The 19,760-nt window shown below is 46.7% G+C and overlaps 3 protein-coding genes across 3 annotated transcripts; all 3 read right to left on the bottom strand.

Annotated features, from left to right (window-relative positions):
* Positions 1 to 1,794: 1,794 nt before the first annotated feature.
* On the bottom strand, positions 1,795 to 3,898 carry LOC114049967 (protein S100-A6-like). The gene is made up of 3 exons (XM_027871459.1): positions 3,787 to 3,898; positions 2,634 to 2,795; positions 1,795 to 2,049 (listed from the first exon to the last, which is right to left on the bottom strand). Exons 2-3 carry the CDS (start codon positions 2,769 to 2,771, stop codon positions 1,912 to 1,914), a joined length of 276 nt encoding a protein of 91 aa, XP_027727260.1. The 5' UTR covers positions 2,772 to 2,795; positions 3,787 to 3,898; the 3' UTR covers positions 1,795 to 1,911.
* Positions 3,899 to 7,488: 3,590 nt separating this feature from the next.
* LOC114049520 (protein S100-A5) lies at positions 7,489 to 10,040 on the bottom strand. Its single transcript, XM_027870756.1, has 3 exons — positions 9,915 to 10,040; positions 9,529 to 9,685; positions 7,489 to 7,868 (listed from the first exon to the last, which is right to left on the bottom strand). The coding sequence occupies exons 2-3, from the start codon at positions 9,664 to 9,666 to the stop codon at positions 7,725 to 7,727; spliced, it is 282 nt and encodes a 93-aa protein (XP_027726557.1). The 5' UTR covers positions 9,667 to 9,685; positions 9,915 to 10,040; the 3' UTR covers positions 7,489 to 7,724.
* Positions 10,041 to 15,486: 5,446 nt separating this feature from the next.
* LOC114049889 (protein S100-A4) lies at positions 15,487 to 19,230 on the bottom strand. Its single transcript, XM_027871337.1, has 3 exons — positions 19,149 to 19,230; positions 16,487 to 16,647; positions 15,487 to 15,849 (listed from the first exon to the last, which is right to left on the bottom strand). Exons 2-3 carry the CDS (start codon positions 16,625 to 16,627, stop codon positions 15,685 to 15,687), a joined length of 306 nt encoding a protein of 101 aa, XP_027727138.1. The 5' UTR covers positions 16,628 to 16,647; positions 19,149 to 19,230; the 3' UTR covers positions 15,487 to 15,684.
* Between the last annotated feature and the right edge of the window lie 530 nt (positions 19,231 to 19,760).

The following is a 19,760-nucleotide window of genomic DNA, read 5'->3' as shown; positions in this document are numbered from 1 at the left end:
GAAATGTGTGTCAGAAGGTCTTCTTGACCCATTCATTAGCTTCTAAGTCAGGAGAGCAATTTTAAATTACCCTTGAAAGGAAGACTGGAAAGTCTGAATGTCTAGAATCAGGACTGGAGAACCTTAGATGTCTCCAAACTTAGGAAAGTGGGTGTGACAGAGATAAGAGATCACCTGTAGAAAGTGGACCTAAGTGTTAGTGATGAATGTAGGAACTGAGGGGTACCGAGTGTCAGTAGAGATAAAGGGAATGAGATGAGTGTTGGGAACAGGGGATTGGTAATGGAGGTCTGAGTGTCAGGGACAGAGGATAAGTATAGGAATGGGAAGGTGAGTGTCAGTTATAGGGAGATGGGTGTAGGGAAGAAGGACTGTCAGGGACAGGGAGGTGGGTAATGGAGGTATGAGTGTTAGGGACAGAGGATGAGTATAGAGAATGTGGAGGTGAGTGTCAGTAATAGGGAGATGGGTGTAGGAAAGGAGAACTGTCAGGGACAGGGGATAGGTATAAGGAATGAGGGCTGAGTGTCAGGAATAGGGGATAGGCTTAGTGTAATAGATGAGGCCTAAGTAGCTGGACCTCTGGGTGGGGACTAAGAGATGGTCTAAGACAGGGGTGTGGAACCAGAGGCCACGTGTGACCTTCTAGATCCTTGGGTGTAGCTTTTTGACTGAGTCCAAGTTTTACAGAACAAATCCTTCTATTAAGGGGATTTGTTCGGTGAAGTTTGAATTCAGTCAAAGGGCCACACTTGAGGACCTAGAGGGCCATATGTGGCTTTGAGGTCAAAGGTTGCCTACCCCTGGTCTAAGAGATAGATAGGAGCAGAGGGGAAAGGCTCTCAAGAATGCAGCTTTGCTCAGGGTTCAGGACCATCCTGGCAGTCCTGTCACAATTCATCTTAGCCTGCAAAGTCCTCAAGGGCAGGGACCAAGACTGTGTATTTCACTCTGTATAGGTCCTGGTGAGCATTTTCAGAATGAGTGAGAAAGGAGAGAGCACCATGCTGGAGGTCATGAGATCAGAAGCTACCCTTTTAGTTACTAAGATCTTGGACAAGTCACTTGGGAATGGAAGGGAAAGTGGCCTTACTGTCCTCTGAAAAGTGAGAGTTTTGGCCTAGATGATCTCAGGAGTCCCCTCCAGGTGTCTGACTCTGTGATTCTAAGAAGAGACAAACCCTTACCCAGGGCCCCATCTGATTGCAGCCTGACCACACCCCACCTCCTCTACAATAGCCTATATACCTGGATCCCTTCCAAACCCTAAATTCTCCAGTCCCAGGAAGTCTTCCATGATTAAACCTGTCCCACTCAGATGACTCTTAGAAGGAAGCTTGATACAATCAGCTTGCCTTGGTGATATGTTGCCCTGAAAAATTTAAGTCTGTGCAGATTGCCCAGTTAAACCACAAGCTCCCAGGAAGCAGGGACTTCTCCTTCCCCCAGGGTCCCCTTCTCCCTGGTGGGGCTACATTGCAGTAGTGACCCACTCTGGGGAGCTCTTCTAACAGTATAGAAGCCAAGAAGAGTGGATAGAATTCAAAAGGGGGGAGGGGACAGTTAACTGATACAGTGGATAGAACATCAGCCCTGGGGTCAGTCAAGAGTTCAAATCTGGCCTCAGATACTTACTAGTTATGTGATCCTGAGCAAGTCACTTAACCCCATTTACTCATAAAAAAAAAAAAGAAAGAAAGAAAAAGAAAAAAAGGAAAGAGTTCAGAGTTAAGGGTAAAGAGCCTAAACAAACTGCAGCCAAGTCAGGAATCAAGAATCATAAAGAGACCAATACACAGTTCCAGACTTTATTTAATATACAAAACCCCCACCATGTACCCATTGCTGTGGCAGGTCAGCTAGGGACTGCAGGGGGAGCACCCTCCACCCGCTTCCCTCTCTGCAGCCTATTTACTCTCCCTTCAGTAGTTCATTGTAGAGCAAGGCCAAGGCTCCCAGGAAGGAGATAAACTCCTGGAAGTTGACTTCCTGGTCTTTGTCCTGGTCCAGACCGTCCATCAGTGCTGCAATGTCTGCATCTTCTATTTTCTAATATGGCAGAGTGGGAAATCCAAACTCTATTAAAGGGACCTCCTTTTTCCCTCCTAGGGGTTTCCCCTCCCTCTGTTGGCCTCCTTCCACTACTACCCCCAACCTCACAGCCTTCTCCTAAACAGGGGGCACTGTTGCTGGTTGCTTTAACCTGCTCTCTCTCATCTGAAACATTCTCCATTCCACCCATTTCTTTTTTTTTTAAATCTCAGTCTCTTTCTTTTGCTTTGTCCCCTATCCCACTACTTCGTAATTAAGGAAATAAAGGACAGGAATGTCAGATTTAGGCATATCTGGAATGACTGAGAGCAATGGTTCTGATAGGAATTGTCCATCACTTTCAATTCTCCAGGACCTACTCTCCCATCCTCCATCCCCTTCCTCCCTCCCCCCTTGCAGGAACCAGGTGAGGACAAGGGGTAATTGGCTCCCCACCCCACCTCCACTCAGCCCCACCCCACCCTAAATGGGTTCCAGAAGGAGCAAAGACTGGGTGGGGCAGAGGCAGGGCCTACTCAGAAAGGAAAAGGGGAGCAAAGAAAAGCAAGGCCTGACCATCGAGTAAGGGGTGAGATACTAACAGATCCAAGGCAGAGTTCATTCTGGATCAATTCCTTCAATTCCTTCTTGCTCAAAGTGTTCTTGTCACCCTCCCTGCCTGAATATTTGTGGAAGATGCCGATAAGAGTACAAATAGCTTCATCCAGCAAGGACGCCATAGCTGCCAGGTAGACCTGAGGGAGCTGGGAACCAGAAAGAAAGAGAGGAATGGGTGGGGGAGGGAGAAGGAACCAAAGAATTGTTGTTCACAGGGCCCCAGGCCAAGGGGATGGGCCTTTCTCTTTCAGTCACCAGACACCAACCACAATCCTGGATTTAAACTCTGTGAGAAGATGAGAAGTCCAAAGGGCTGGGCACAGCCTAGGTAAGTGGGATTTTTAGCAGTCTCAATCAGATTGGGTGGACAGGGAGAAGAGAGTCCCAGGCAACAGGCTGAGCTACTCCTTCATCCTTAGTAAATGGGGGCATGGATTTGACCACAGGGCCAGGTTCTGGGAAGCTAGGTGAGTCCAAGAGAAGAGAAAAAGGAGTCAGACCAAGGAACTTCCAAATTCACAGCCAGTTCACACACTCCTAGATTGTTAAAGGTCTAAGGGATTTTTCCCTTAGAGGTTTCCTTTAGAGAGCATCAGGTACAATTCTCACATTTTACAGACTGAGAAACTGCAGTGACTCCTCCAAGGTCACACAATTAATTTGTGGCAGAGTGAGGTGTCACACCCAGGTCTCCTGATTCCCAAGTGCCGTTTTTCTTCCTCTACCACTACATTGCAGTCATGATCCCACCCACACAGTCACACTGCCGAACACACTCATCACCCAGCAAGACACACCCTTACACAGAGCCAGAAAATTACACTCCGGGATCTACCTTAAGAATGCCCTGTGAGTGTCAGTGAGTGTCAGGAGCCACTCTAGCCCATCCCAACACCTGGCACCCTATCCCCTACTCCTTCCGCTCCCCTGAGGCATCAATAGGCAGGGCAGGGATCCCCAAAGAGATGTGACCCCACAACCCGGGAGCTCTCAGCAGCCACTGGAGTACAAAGCTAGGGTGGGGAAGAAATCCACAGTGACCACCCAGGAGGAGAATGAGAGGCCAGGGCAGGGAGAGATCAGGGCATCAACAAAGAGCGGGCTGGGCAGAGTCCCGATGGGAGAGAAAGAACTCACCGAAGGCAGAAGAAAAGCAGAGGCGAAAAGTGGGCGCCTAGGGATGGGATGGGTCACTGTCCAGCCACTCTTATAGTCTGAGTCCCTTGCCGCGGGGCCCCTACCCCCACCCCTTCTGACCCACGGGCGGGCCCTCCGAGGTCCCACCTTCCCCACGCCCCGTCATACTAGTGGAGGGGGAGAGGCCCTCTCCACCACACCACACCCCAGGCCGGGCCTTCGCCTGCCTTCGTAACTATGCTCTTCGCTCCCCTGCCTGCGCCTCCTACCCTAGCATTTCGGGCGCATTCTAGTTCGCACTGTCCTGGGGCAGAAAAGTGGGCTGCACCCAAGAGATCCAGACTGAGCTGGAAGAGCAGAGCTCTCGAGCAGCCTCTCCCTCTTGGGCTCTGGCCAGAGCTCTCAGGCTAGTCTAAAGAACTCGGTTTTTCCACCTGTTAAATGGAGTGAGGAAAATTACCCGTGTTACTTCTTCCCCACCCATCCTGGTGTTACTCTGGATATGGCTACCCTCCACCCCACCACGAGTGCGACTGATGTGACCACTGAGCACAAAGCTTATTAGTTATGGTCGGACGTGTGGTATATGTGCATGGATTTTGGGGTCCTTGCTGTGTGCCCCTTGAAAAGTCTGTGTATGGGTGGATGTGTCTGGAGGAGAGAAAAGAATTCAGGATTTGACAGCCCGCTCAGGTTCAGCCATACCTGCAAGTAGAAGAGCCTCTTGAGGACCTTGGGTGTGACGTGAGATGCTCCAGGGAAAGACCCCAGTCAAAAAAATGAAAAAAAGAAATAAAAAACCCACTTCCTCTGCAGATATTACACCATTAGATTTTTGACCTAAGACTTTGTTCCCTGCCTGATATTCCTAGGAGGAGTAAGATGTTAAGCCTTATTAGACGTTTACCCACAGCTGAGTATGTCAGAACATTTTCTGAAAGCCAGGCTTTTCTTCTTTCTTTCTTTTTTTTTTTGCAGGGGTGGGTGGAGTGGGGTGGAGAATAACAATCATAGCAACAGCAACTAATTTCTACAGTGTTATAAGGTTTGCAGACTATTTTCCACAGAACAAGCCCACCGAGGTAGAAAACTGAATTCATAGAGTAGCTAGCAAGTGTGGAAATGAGAGGGGGAAACAGCCTCAGGAGGACACTGGGCATCTTTGAAGAGGGTCCTAACTGGGGAGGCTGGGGATGGGAGAGGGAGAAACCTGAAGACAAACTCTGACCTCAACAGTTATGTCAAAGGCTAGATAAAAGGTGTGTGTGATGTAATCATAATATAATCATAATCATAATCATAATCATGACAGCATGCCCATTATAATTACAGGAGGCTTTTCCATGGCACGTTTCATTTCAAGGAACTTCATCCTCTGATTCCTCTTCATTTTCCTGTTTCTCTGAAGCTTGGGGCTGCAGAGCTGGAACTGGTCTCCCCATTTCATAGAAGAGGAAAACAGGTTTTCTGTAGTTGGTTTGGTGACTTCCCCTGCTTGGGACTTTTCCAAACAGGAACAGGGACAGGGCAAAGGCAGGAGGAGGCGTGGGGAGAGGTAGGATAAGAACTCAGATGCCCTGATGTCCTTGGGGTATAGTAGAAAGAGAACCAGATTTGAAGCCAGAAGACCCGGGTTTGATTCTCAGCTCTGATACTTACTGTCTAGAAGACCTTGGGCAGGTCGCTTAACCTCGGTAGGCATCAGATCCTTTATTTGTAAAATGGGAATATTGATACTTTGCAATTCAATTCAATAAACACTTATTAAATGCCTACTAGGTACCAGGCACTATGCTAAGCATTCAGGTTAGAAAAAGATGCAAAAGACAGTCCCTGCCCTCAAGGACCTCACAATCTCTACCAATCTCTAAGCTTATTATGAGGCCTCAGTTAGTATCTCATATAAGAGACCTCCTCTGACTCGCACCTACCCTCCCCATAAGTTGTCAGGGCTCTCTCCCTCCTTCAATATCGTTGTATTTACTAATATATGTGTTGTATCCCTCAATAGTATCTAAATTTGTTGAGGACAAGAGACTATATCATTTTTGCTTTCGAATCTTCACTTCCCCAACACGTAGCACAATGCCTTCAACTTGCTTGTATTAACTGTGAACATGTAGCAGGCTCCCTAAGGGCAAAGCATTGTTTCATTTACTAAATGTCTGTTGAACAGAATTGTCATTGAAAGCACTGGTCAATTTAATTCATCACACATCTATTAAGTGATTACCGTGTGTCTCAGCACAGCACTGGGCTTGGGGTTAGGAAGGCCTTCATTCAAATTCAGCCTCAGATGCTGCATAACCCTAGGCAAGTCCCTTAACCTCCCTCAGCCTCAGTTTCTTAATCTGTACAATCAAAGGTCTGGACTTGACCTCTGAAGTGTTTCTCAGTGGGCAGCTACATGGCACAGTAGATAGAGTGTTGGGCCTGGAGTCAGGAAGACTCATCTTCATGAATTAAAATCTGGCTTCAGACACTTCCTAGTTGTGTGACCCTGGGCAAGTCACTTCACCCTGTTTGTCTCCATTTCCTCATCTGTAAAACTGAAGAGCTGAAAAAGGAAATGGTGAACTGCTCCAGTATTTCTGCCAAGAAAACCCTAAATAGGGTCGTGAAGAGTTGAACGCGACTGAACAACAAAAGTGCTTTCTAGCTCTACCATCTATGATCATATGTGCCAAGCACTGTGCTAGGTGTTGGGACATAAAGACAAACAAGAAATGGAAAGTCTTTGACCTCGGAAATTTCTCTTCTACACTATGAATGGTTCAGAGTGGCTATGGGGCTGCAACAGCTCTTGAAGACTGTCTAGTAAGAATCAAAAAGGGTTGCAATCTGCACAGGTAAGGGAAGTACCCACACCTATGAAGGTGAAATTTCAGAACCTTTAAACATTACTGAGGACACCTCCCCCTTCCCCCTCCTCATCCAAGATCTGTACCCTGAGTGCCTACTACCCTCCCTTCAGTCACCCATCAACCCCGAAACACCTTGAAGTGAAAAACTTTTGTTTATTTATCTGCAGGAGGGAGAAAGAAAATGAATTACTTCTAGAAAGGAAGGTTGGAGGTCGAGGGTGGAGTGATCTTGATTCCAGAAGACTGATGAAAAGAAGACTGATGAAAAAACAAACCTCCCTTCCTTGTACAACAGACTCCTCTCACTACAGGTATAGATGGCCTGGCATAGTAGGCACTCAATAAATGATGACTGATTGATAGAATAAGGCGTACATTGTCAGTCCCTACCGATGTGTTGTTTTGCTTTCTTAACTATGTTTCTTTTTTTTAATAGGGAGGATTACATGTAATTGGGGGAAAATAAAGTACTAAATAACTAATTTGAACATTTAATAGGGAGGATTATATGGGGTAAAGAGGGAGAGTCATTGAGAAACGATGGTGGATGAAAAAATGCATTGATAAATATTTTCAAAAAGAATGAGAGCATGAGAGGCAGTATGGTCTAGTCTAGTGGATAGAGAGGGCTGGCTTTGGAGATAGGAAGACCTGGATTCCAATCCTGCTTCTGACATGCTAGCCAACTCTGTGGGCAAGTCACAACCTCTCAAGGCTCTAAACAGCTCTTTATAACTCTAAATTACAGGTAATTTGCAGGTCTCCATTTGGTATATACCCGTAAGATCACAGGTCCAGACCAAAAAAGGAAGGAAGGAAGGGGGGGAGGGAGGGAAAGAGGAAAGGGGGGGAGAAAAAGAGAGAAAGAAAGAAAAAGAAAGAGAGTAGGGCAAGGAAGATTTAAAGTGTACCCTCCAGGGAAACAGTACAGGTCTACTAGCTCTGGGTAAAATAGACCCGGAGGATTTATTAGTCCCATTATCAATAATTGGGGAGGGGTGGAATGGGAATGAAGGTCCTAGTGAGGGGCTATACTGGGAAGGTTAGCCCCCAGGACAGTGGCCTATCATTTATTTATTTATTTTCTTCCAAGAAGAAGTCATTGTAGGCCATACACAGTGTGGTCAGGAACACGGAATACTCCTTGAAGTCAATCTCCTGGTCACTGTTCCGGTCCAGGCTTTTCATCAGTTCATCGATGCCGCTCTCCTGCATTTTCTAAGAGGGGACAGAGAATGATGGTAGAGAGCTTTAGACACCCCACACATATATATATACTCTCTCTTTCTCTCTCTCTCCCTCCATTCCCATCCCCAGGCTCCATGTTTGCCCACAAACATTCATTGTTCAGGGAAGGCAAAACCAACCCAGATTAGAAAAACTAGTCTACCACCCTTTCAAAAAAATAAACTACATTTCACCACCCAACAGAAAGGATCTGTTCTAGAGGCCTAACACTAGAAGAGAGCCGGCTTCTAGAAGAGGCTGTCTAATCCACTTCCTTCCTTTAAACTGAGGCCCAGAGAGTTTAAAAGACTTGCCCTAGTTTACTTAGGTAGTAAGTAGCAGAGCCAGGTTTTGAATTCAAATCCTATGACTCTAAGCTTAGACCTCTTTACACCATGCCTCTGTTTCTACTTTTTCAATGTACATAACTAAATGCTAATAATATCCAGTGTGGGTAGGTTTGAAGGGTCTGGAAACAATACGGTAGAGCTAAGGAAGAGCCCGGGCCACCTCTGTCAGAAGGATGGAGATGATACATCTGCCATCCATTTCCCCAGTACTCCTGGACCACAGAAAAGGTAAGGAGAACACAGCCAGGAGCCTGTAGGGACTGGGAGAGAAGAGAACACATAAATCTTAGGAGTATGGGTCTGGGGCTAGAAAGGATCTCAGAAGCCAACTCCTCATTTTGTTAGGTATGGCCGCTTCGGAGAAGGGGGAAAACACCGTTGTGGGACCAGAAGAGGAGGGAGTGATACAAGAGGATCCCAAAGTAGAATTTTTAAAGGGATCTAGGAGGGATGCTCAAGATGTTCCATGCCACATTACTATTGTCTACACATACACACACACACACACACACTCACATTCACACTGACTCAACTTCCTCCAGGGAACTGTTCCCAGTTTGAAAAAAAAGAAAGACAAAGACAGAGAAGAAGGAAGGGAGGAAGGGAGGAAAGGAGAAAGGAAGGATAGAAGTAACCAACAAAGGAATGAAGGAAGGGAGTAGGACAGGGAAGATTAGAGTGTACTCTGAGTAAAATAGACCGGAAGGATTCGTTAGTCCTGTTACCAAAGAAATTTAATGACTGCCTTATCTCTTATCAAATCAGGCTGTTCAGACTTTCTTCAAGACCTCTTCTAGCCTGGTTCCTCCTCCTCTTCCACTTCATCTCCCTAACTCACCTGAACCTACTCAACCTGTCCCCCTGAATCCCTTCCTCCTCACCCTAGCACTGGTGTATTTGCCTTTTTCTTTCTGTATTTGTGTCTCTTTCTGAGGCCTAGAGTTGTATCCTGTGTCTCCATAAGACAGAGTTTCCAAAAGGTAGCAACAATGTCTCCCCATCAGAGTAGGAGCTCTCTGCAGGCAGGACTGTGTCTCCCTCATCAGATAGAAAGGTCCCGGACTACCCACAGCTATTAGACTGGAAATTCTGTAAGAGCAGAGACTGAGTTTCTCCTCATCAAACTGGGGGATCACTCAAGGCCAGGTCTTATCTCCTCCTCCACCAAATGCATCCCTCTTGGATTCAGGACAAGGGGATGATCAGTCTTGAATCTGGTTGGAATAGAGGTTTGTAGACCACCTGAGTAATGGATGGTAGGAGAATAAAGTACTACCTGTGTGAGATGAGAGAACACTTACCTCTCCCAAGCATAGCTCCTTCTTGATCAGCTCCTTCAATTCTCTCCTGCTCAGGGTCAATTTGCTACCCTCCCTTCCCGAATATTTGTGGAAAGTGGTGACCATGGTGGTTAGGGCCTTCTCAAGAGGAGTCTCCATTCCAGCAAGACTTTCAGATCTGGAGAACAAAGAAGAAAAAGAAGGGAGTAAAGAATGCTATTCTAAGGGATTTAAGGGAAACCCCAAGAGGAAACTTCTTCCAGATTCATACACACACACACACACACACACACACAAATGGATTCAGTTATAAAAGGATGGATTGAAGCAAGACATAAGACAGAACTCCCCAGTTTCTATGGCTATGAAAAAATGGAACTGATTGGCACAGGATCATGCAGTCTCACCTCTAGGATACATGCGAGGGGGTGGGGGAAGGGAAGAACCTGGGGATGGTCTCAAGCAGAGAAGAAAGGATGGACAGTTTTAGTATAAAGAGGAGAATAAGGGAATAAGGGCATGACCATTCCCTCTCTGCCCCATCCAGTGCAAGAGGTGAGTTACTCAGGAGTCACCTCCCATCTATGCCCAGGTCTCTGATTCATCAACCAAGAAGTCTGCAAAGAGTGGATTGGGGGAGGGGGGGGCAAGGTATGAAGAAAGTCCTAACGATACTGAACCATGAGCGCAAAAGCAGCAGGAATGAAGGGAGAGAGAGTAATAGGGAGGAGGTAGGGGAGAGGTGGTCAGACCTTACAAACTGGTCTCTCATCTCTGACACAGAAAGCTAGAAGAAAGTGGGCTGATAAAGAGAGGAATGGTAGAGGAGGGGAAAAGAGTCAGAGATAAGAGGGATAGGAGGGGAGGAGAGAGAGATACCTTTCCTTAACCCATTTAATCATTCAATAAGTATTTTTTAAAAACCTACTAAGTGCAGAGGCAGTTTACCATGACAAATAGGGAGCCAGCCTTAGAATCAGGAACATCTGCTTCTAGCACATATAAGCCCTGTATAAGTCAATTTCGTAATATTCCCTAGGTAAGCCTCTAAACCTTAGGAGTTCTTAACCTGGAATCTGTGAACTTCTTTTTTTCCTTTTTTTTTTTCAGTCAATTAAGTAACTTGCCCAGGGTCACACAGCTAGTGAGTGTCTAAGGCCAAATTTGAACTCAGGTCCTCCTGACTCCAGGCTGGTGCTCGATCCACTGTGTCACCTAGCTGTCCCACCCCTGGTGAACTTATTTTTTAAAATTATTTTGTTAACTCTATCTCAATGTAACTAGTCTCCTTTCTAATCTTATGTAGTTGATTTTGTGCATTTAACAATGTTATTCTGAGAAAAGATCCGTAGACCATCAGACTGCTGCCAAAGGGGGCCAGGACGCAAAAAAAGGTTAAGAATTCCTGCTCTAAGACTACAATTCACAGAGAAATTGCTGATTTGCTTATTGAAGGGAGTTGTTCTTCATACAGATGAAATCACAGGCCCAGATCAAAAAACAAACAGGCAAAAAGTATGCAGAGCTCTGTGCTATGCCGATGCTGGGGGAGATACAAAGGCTATGAAAGACGAGGGGAGGTAAGACAGAGTCCCTCACCTTTTCCTGAGATGCTTCCCCCTCCATTGTGTCCCATGACCTAGCAAGAGCCTATGACCCAAACAGATAACTAGACTATACAGTGTTATACATAAGCACATCAGAGAGTTGCAAAGCAAAGTACTAGGTAAGGTCTCCAGGGGAAGGTCATTTCCAAGATGGGGAATGGCCTCTCCAGGAGAAGCCTGGAGGCGAGGCTCCTGATTCCATCACCTTGGGCCAGGGTAGAATCAAAGCAAACCCCAGGGGAAGGAGAAAGCAAAGGGTATGTCTAGTTGCCATGGCTCAGGTTTGAAAATCACTTCCCCTCTGGAGAGGTTAGGGTGGTAACCAAACAGGAACTGAGGTGATTTGATTTCCCCAAAGAAGCTGAGTCGATGAGCTAGAATGGGAGGGCTCTCTGGGGTTACAAGAGGGAGAGTTCCCCCCTAGACTGACAATCCCCAAATGGTCCCTCCTATTTCCAACTTGTGCCTACCTGGCTCCCTCTTCTTCATTTCCTCACCCCCATCACCCCTAAACCTCCCCTTTTCTCCTAAACCCAGATCTATTGCTAATTAGCTGTGTGACCTTAGGCTCCGAAGTCACTTCACTTGTCTGAACCTCAGTGTCTCTGTAAAACTTGGGGGTTTAGCAATGGACTATTCCCATTTTGCAGATGGGGCTCAGAAAAGTAGAAGCTGTTTGCCCAGGGTCATGCGCCTCCTAATCATCGGAGCCTCAAATGATCCCACATCTCTTGACCCCAAATCCAAGCTCTTTTTCCTACTAAGCAGGGTTTGCTGCCTCTAGCCTCCCATCCCCTGAATACCAACCCCTCCATCCTGTAAGTCTCATAGGAAAAAACTCCTGCCCTCCATATAGCCACCCAAACCGAGCTGGGGATGTCAAGTGAAGACTTACCCAAGGAAGCCAAAACAACCAGTGAATCTGAGGAGATGGGAAGAAATAGAGCCCCAGCTTACTCTCTAGCTTTATTACCTCTGCTTAGACTCCAGGGACCTCAGGATGGGAAAGGGCCAATGAGAAGGGGAAGGAGATATGGAAAGGTTCAGGCCTCGACCTCTTGGGAGGAGGAACCAAGGACCCCATGGCTTTTTCTTTGTTTACAAACTGGGTAGAAAGGTAGGCTCAGACTGGCAGGTGCCCTGTCGGGTATTAAACAGAGCTTCTCTCCTGAGTCAGACCCTGGTTGGAATCCTGATGCTGATATTTACTAGTTATGTGACCTTACAGTTCTGTATCTGTGATCCTATGATCTTGTGGCTTCTCTGAGCCTCAGTTTCCCAATCTGCAAAATGAGGATAGTAATATTTGCACCATTTACCAGACAGGATTGTCTCAGAATTATAGAAGCATAGATTTTAGAGCAGAAAGAGACCTCTAAGGACTAACTCTCTCATATTTTGTTGTTGTGGTGGTGGTTCAGTCATCCTTCAATCGTGTTGGACTCTTCCTGACCCAATTTGGGGTTTCCTTGGCAGAGATACTGGAGCAATTTGCCATTTCCTTCTCCAGCCCATTTTACAGATGAGGAAACTGAGGCAAACAGGGTTAAGTGACTTGCCCAGGGTGACACAGCTAGGAAGTGTCTGAACTCACAAAAATGAGTCTTCCTGACTCCAAGCTCAGTGGTTTATCCACTGTGCCCTGAGGCCCACATAGGTGAGGTAACTTGCCAAGGTCACACAGATAGAAAGTCATAAGTCAAGTTTTCTGACTCCAAATCTAGTGCTCTCTAAATCTTAAAGCACAACAGAAATGTGTTATTATCTCCATATCTCCGAAGGACACAAAGAACTTGAAATGAGGCAGGGAATAGGGCTGAGTATAAAGAATGCCTGGTACAGGTCAGAGTGATACATTGAAGGCTGACCATAGAGCTGAAATTTTCTGAAAGATAGGATTTTTTTGGTTTTCTTAGTTTAATTTTTGTTTTTTTCCCTCACCCTACAGTGACTTTATTAAAAGAAATGTCAAATAGGGGTCTTGGTATCAGACATGGGAAGGACATTATAGGGGATAAAGGTAAAGGTAGCGGATAGGAAAAGATTGTCATAAATAAGGGCTGAGTGTCAGGGTGGGAGCCCAAATACCAAACAGGGTTTCAGAATAGTCAGTCATACCTAAAGCTAGGCAGGGTCTCTGGAACAGAGTAATAAGATTTAGGGTGGGGGGCAGCTAGGTGGCGCAGTGGATAGAGCACCAGCCCTGGATTCAGGAGGACCTGAGTTCAAATCAGACCTCAGACCATAACACTTACTTGCTGTGTGACCCTGAGCAAGTCACTTAACCCCATTGCCTAGGCAAAGAAAAAAAAAACGATTTAGGGTGGGGCAAGACTGGAAGAGGAAGAAAAAAAGAGTTTGAATGTTGGAGGTGAGGAGAGAGTGGGCATGAGAAGCATCTATCTTGATTAGTCCCTTGCTCCTCCCTCACCAGTCCTCTCCCCCTCCCCTTGGCCCTTCACTCCCAGGGGTCAGGCACCAGGACTAGAGAGGGAGACCAGGGATTGGTTGCTTGGTGATAGGAGTTTTCAAAGCACAGTTTAGAAACAGAATGATGCAAAAAGGTGGATTGCAGAGGCTGGGAAATGGTTGGCCAAGAGCAGCAGCATCTCTGGTAGAAGAGTGAAGGAAGGAGTAAAGGAGACCAGGCCCATAAATTAGACTACAGGATCATAAGCCTTTATTGTTAAATCCTAAACAGTAAGGGAGGACTCTGGAAAGACATACTAGGGTCACCCATCCTCCCACACTTAAGGTGGGGAGAAAGGGAAAAAATTATAGCAAGGAGAAGGAAGAAATAGCTGAGAGGTCCCCTCAGCAGGCCCCTGACCTTCAAACAAGATAGACCTTAACCTTAACCAAGAGTAAAAGAAAGTAAAACTAAGGCCTCAGCTCCTTTTAACATCCTCCGGTCCCCATTGATGTCCAATGGGCCTCAGGCTTCCTTATTTCTAACCCTAATCCGTCACACAGCAATTAATGACCTTTTGGTTTATAGCCTATAACCATATTGTAGTTATTCCTCAGCTCTTTCCCCATCTCAGCTGACTCCAAACTCAAATTTCCCCATCTCTCCGCCTCTCTGAGCCTCAGTTTCCTCATCTATAAAATGAGGAGGTTGGACCAGACGATCCGTAAGGTCCCTTTGAGCCCTAGTTCCTATGATCCTGTGAGACTCTTCTCTAAACTGTTCCATTGGAAATTCTCCTCTGATCTCTTCTTATCCTCCCCTTCTGACCTCTCAGTTGACCTCCCTCCCTGCTGGCACACAATTCCAGGGTCGGTTTCCAGGCTACAAATCTCATCCCAAGACAATTTTCAGGAATGCTGTTCCACATCCCCTTCTGGTATCACTAGGAACAGCCCTGGCTCATGTCTCTTTCTGCTCTTTCTTTAGACAGAAAAGGGTTAAGCATTTCTATGATTCAGAGCAAATGTTAGAAGAGAAGTAGAGGAAGCAGCAAGGCCAGTGATGCAGGTCAGGAACGAAGTAGATGAAAAATTTTTCTTCCATCCCTCCTTTTCTATCCCAAATGAAAGCCCAAGGACATGCTGGGAAATAGCTATCTTCAGCACACTCTTCCCTCCCCCCACCCCAACCAGGGCTTAGGTTCCCCTTTCTCCTGACTCCCAACATCCACCACCCTCAAGGGCTCCTCAACAACATACCACACCTAGAACCAAGAACAGATGTGATGTTCAGTACCACCCTGAGTTAGAAAAGGGTTCAGGAATATGAGGAGAAGAGGATGCTGGCAACACAGGGGACTCAAGAGGGAAAAAGTTGAATTGAAATCTCTCTCCACATGTCTAATTCACGGTGGTTCTTCAGGACTGTGGTTTTCAATTTTTCTTGTCTTGCCTCTATGCTCTCAAGCTTTTCTACTTGCTCGCTACCCAAAAGTTCTTAGGGGTGTTATGGACAGAGCATTGAGACAGGAATGAGATGAAAAGAGTACTGAGCCAGGAATCTTGTCTGGGCTCCAGAAGGATTTGGACCAAGTGATCTCTGAAGGTTCTTACCAGTTCTAGCACCCTATGAATCTATAAACCATTCTATGCCTCATCTCCCACTGTAAAATGAATGAGATGACCTCCAAGATCCTTCCCAGAATTCACCCTCTGTGAATTATCTCACAGCTGCCAATGAACCATCTGCTCTTTGGGCACCTGTTTCCCAAGACTCCTCTTTCCTGAATCCCTCCTCCCCAAGTCCCACTCCCGACAACTCACATCAGCCTCCACCAAAAATTTAAAAGCCCCTAAAGTCAGCTCCCAGGCAGATCTCTCTGCCTTTCCAGTCTCTTTATTGGAAAACCAAGCCACTGACCCAGCTAGTACCCACCAAAAAGACTCCCCAGACAGCAGCGGATATTCTTGCAATAAACCTTTATTGGTTCTACTCAATGACCTGGGTGTGCTCCGGCATCACCCAGGTTGGTAATGTGCCCACCTCAGGCTCCATGAGGATACTATGACCCTATAGCTCCTCCCCAGATTCCCCCCTCCCCCTCCCACAGGAGCTTCCCTCTTTCCCTCTCACATCCCCCACCATCACCACTGCTCCCCTTTATTTCTTCCTGGGCAACTTGTCGGCACAGCCCTCGAAGAATTCATTGCATATCATGGCAATGCAGGACAGGAAGACCGAGTACTCCTGGAAGTCCACCTCGTTGTCCCTGTTGTTGTCCAGATTGCTCATGAGCTTCTGAAAAGCAGCCTCATCTGTCTTTTTCTGCAAGAGGAGAAAGGAGAGAAGAGATGGTATGACAGTTTCTCAAGAAGGAGCAGACCACCTCATCAGCATCCTGGATTTAAGGCAGGAAGGGACCACAAAGGCCATCCAGTCCAATCCCCTTATTTTACAATTCGAAGGACGGGAAGGGAATGAGTGTTTCTTAAATGCCTACTATGTGCCAGGAGTTTTACAAATGTTACTTCATTTGATTCTCTCAACAACCCTGGGAGGCAGATGCTATTATGATTCCCATTTTACAGTTGAAGAAATTAAGGTAGACAGAGTTTAAGTGACTTGCCCAGAGTCACATTATTAGGAAGTATACAAATATGGATTTGAACTCAGCTTCCTGACTCCAGGCTCAGTGCATTTTTGGATGCATAAAATTACACATAGTATTGCCAAGGAAACCAACTATACTTAAATAGTTATCCAAATATGAAAAAAAAAACCAAGCTCACCAACCCCAGGTTGAGAACCTTTCCTCTACAATTATTAGCTCTAATAGTTAATATAATAATTAATTATAATAGTTAGATGAGGATATGTGGTCACCAAGCACCTCGAGTGGCAGGAGAGCTGGGGGCAGGAGCAACAGCTCTGTGGATTCCACTGCACATATACACACACTCACCCCCAAGAAGCTAGGGAGCTCCCGTGTCACCAACTCCTTCAGCTCTGTTTTGCTGAGCTTGAACTTGTCTCCCTCCTTTCCAGAGTACTTATGGAATGTGGACACTATTACGTCCAGAGCCTTTTCCAGGGGACTTGTCATGATGCTGGCGTAAGGGGCACCTAGGGAGGGAGCAAGTGAAGACAACTGTTGATTTAGGGCGGAGTGGATGTGGAATGTGTTGGACTACTTCAAGAATCGGTGATGTCATCCATGTGGGGACCCCCTCCACTGATGAGTTCATTCAGTTCCGCCAACATGAATAGTGAGTGATTCCTATAGAAACAGAACTGAAACCAGCATCTTTTTAGCCCAGAATAAGCTTCACAAAGCCCAACAGTGGGGTGAGAAGCCAGAAAAGTGATCCCAAATCAGCACCTTTTTAAGACAAATTCATTTAGAGGGTTAGAGAAAGGAAAAAGAAATCTAGGAAGAAACCCACACTAGTAATTTTTCCATTTTAACTCATTATTCTTTTTTATTAAGGTTCTTGATTCAGTTTTTTGTATTTATCTGACAGACCTGAGGCACCGCCCAGAATGCCGCACCCTAGATATGGCTCCCTGTATAGACAACCTGTTAGGAGAATAAATGTCCTAGTCTTAGGGCACTGCTATGGTGACCCGAAGAGGATCACCAACTGGCAAGCTGCTCTTCTGGAGGTGAGCCTTCAGAATTTAACTGGCTTGGAAAACAATATAATGAAATGGAAAGTGCCCTGGATCTGGAGCCAGAAGATCCTGATTTGAATTCTGGTTTATTACCTGTGTGACCATGGACAATTTATTTCCTTTCTCTGGGCATAGATAAGAGGCCTTAGTGACCATCTGTCTAGTTTAGCTGTTCCCTGTGTATGGGCTTTGAGTAATTGCAATGACTCAACATATATAATATATAATGTTATTGATATATGATTATCTATAATAGATACATAATATATAATAGGCAAGCAAAATTAAAATCTCTTACTATTTTTCAATTACAGTAGGCTCATTCAAAAGTGTTACTGAATTTTTGCTGTTATCTCTGAGTCAACTTACACTGATGTTTATTCTATTTTTTTCCTATATATTCTATATTTTTACTATAATGAGGTTGTTGGGGGAGGGCCTCAAAATTTTATTGACATTAAAAAGGGGTCCACCTACTCAAAGAAGTTGGGAACCACTAAATCTAGTCTGACATCCTCACTTCATAGATACAAAAAAAGCATAAACATCAGTATCCCACCCCACCCTCTGAACCCTTCATCCTGGGACTGCCAGGGTCCCAGCTGGCTTCTGCCCTCAAGACTGGACTATTCTGGACACCTCCCTGGGGAGCAGGCTTCTGGGCTCCTCTCAGAGCAAAGCGTGAATGGGACAGGATTCACCGCACCCTGAGGGAACACACCACAGAGGCCCGTTTCTGGGTGGAACCTGACTGTCAGCTCTGGCTCTGTTCTGACACTAAAACACGGACACAGATAGGACAGAGAAACTAGTCCTGGCCCAAGCAGGGCAAGATAACAAAGAGAAGAGGCCCCCAAAGATGGCAGAGTGGGTCCTTAGACTTGCGATCAGCAACCCCCACCACCATGCCTGAGGGAGAACAAAAAGACTGAAGAATGCTTAGCCCCACCCTGCCTCAGTTTCCCCACATAAGAGGCTGCCAACCAAGACAGCTTCCCTGAACCTCCCATGTGGGGAAACTGAGGCAGAGTGGGACCCAGGTCTTCCTGTGTACCCCACCTCCCCACGGCACATTACTCCTCTTCAGGGACCAGAGAACATCTACCACTGCATCCAGTTAAGTTTAGGACACATTGCAGACCGTTTTTTAAACCAGTCCTCTGTCCCCACCTCCCTGCCCAGAACCTTTGCCCTGAAGTTTCCTCTCTAGTTTCTTTCCCTCCCCTGGTTGCCCTAGGAAGTTGTTTCTGAAATGCCGGCCCCACCCTAGGCTTCTCTCAGTGCCCAGTACCAGAACAACAACAGCAAGCCAGCAATGGTAATCTCCAGCTCGGTTTTTCCACCACTGGCTCACTCCCTCATTCCCGCATTCCCCAAAGCTCAGCCCTCCCCAGCCCATTCTTCTGCTCTGTGCACAGGAGTGGGCGGTTGCTTCTGGAGACTGGCCCTGGGACTGACAATGGAAAAAAACAGCCAGGCAGAGGGGAGGGTGAGTTGGGAAGGAGAGGAGGGGGAGGAGAGATGTGGACAGAGAGGGTGGGAGCTAATCCTCTGACAGGGAGAAAGATCAGAAGCGGGGAAGATATGGGCAGAAGAGAAGCTCAGATCACAGCCACTACTACTCCATATGTACATATGTACATGCATGAAACACATGACTACCCGCCACAGACACAGATGCAGAAATGTAATATATAGCATGCACATAGCATCCAAGTCATATAGTCTTGCAATCTCTCCCCAAGTGGGGCACTCCTCTATCCCACCCTGGTATCTCTCTACAACCTGAACCTGAATCACCTGCCCCTCTTCACCACTCCCTCCTCAAAGCCTCTTCCTAGCATCCTCACATCTGGATCTACTTCCCACATCTGGCCCCCACTCAGCCTCCTCTGTTACTAGGCCCTACGGTCCTGTTGCCCACATCCCCCTCCGAGTCAACCACAACTCACCAAACCAACCAGAGAGGAAATGCAGAGAGGGGAGAGAGAGAGGGACACAGTGGGGAGGGCTGAGCCATGGACTATTTATACCCCTAGCCAAACCCTGCCTGTGGCAAGGGGCGGAGGGGAGCTGGGACACCCCCTCCCTGATGCTAGGTCAGAGGAGACCAATAGCAAGGCCTCTTTCACCTCCAAGCTCACGTTGGCTGGTGGGTGAGCAGAGCTTACACAGGATGCGGCACTAATATGGGGATAGTTTTCAGTGACTACTCCCCCCCCATCAGAGGGAGAGGACCCTGAAAGTAGAGCCAGACAGTACCCACAGGACTTGAGCCCCCAATCTGAAGGAGTGGGTAGGGCCTCAACCCCACCTTGTAGGAGGGACAACAGTCGGGGGGGGGGTACACAGTCTGTGTTAAGTTATAGGGGAAAGGGGAGGGGAGAGCAAGTGGATGGAAAATTCCTACAAAGCTAAGAATCTTCTAGAATACAAGGAAGAAAGACCCAGGGCATGGGACTGATCTGGGCTTGAGAGAGAGGACCACTCAGTCCCTCTGCTTCATGGGGAGTAGAGCTGTGCTGAGGGTGTGGCTATCCCAGACATAGCCAGGATGTATGTGT

The sequence above is a fragment of the Vombatus ursinus genome, unplaced genomic scaffold (assembly GCF_900497805.2).
Source record: "Vombatus ursinus unplaced genomic scaffold, bare-nosed wombat genome assembly UNPS02014798.1, whole genome shotgun sequence".
Classification (NCBI taxonomy): Eukaryota; Metazoa; Chordata; class Mammalia; order Diprotodontia; family Vombatidae; genus Vombatus; species Vombatus ursinus.
This window is presented reverse-complemented; position numbering and strand designations above follow the sequence as displayed.

Excerpts from the sequence above, each read along its gene's own strand:
- LOC114049967 (XM_027871459.1), bottom strand. The coding sequence starts at position 2,771 with ATGGCGTCCTTGCTGGATGAAGCTATTTGTACTCTTATCGGCATCTTC. Across the intron at positions 2,050-2,633 it reads ATGAACTCTGCCTTGGATCT|AAAATAGAAGATGCAGACAT; the intron begins GTTAGTATCTCA and ends CTGCCATATTAG.
- LOC114049520 (XM_027870756.1), bottom strand. The coding sequence starts at position 9,666 with ATGGAGACTCCTCTTGAGAAGGCCCTAACCACCATGGTCACCACTTTC. Across the intron at positions 7,869-9,528 it reads AGGAGCTATGCTTGGGAGAG|AAAATGCAGGAGAGCGGCAT; the intron begins GTAAGTGTTCTC and ends GTCCCCTCTTAG.
- LOC114049889 (XM_027871337.1), bottom strand. The coding sequence starts at position 16,627 with ATGACAAGTCCCCTGGAAAAGGCTCTGGACGTAATAGTGTCCACATTC. Across the intron at positions 15,850-16,486 it reads AGCTCCCTAGCTTCTTGGGG|AAAAAGACAGATGAGGCTGC; the intron begins GTGAGTGTGTGT and ends CTCCTCTTGCAG.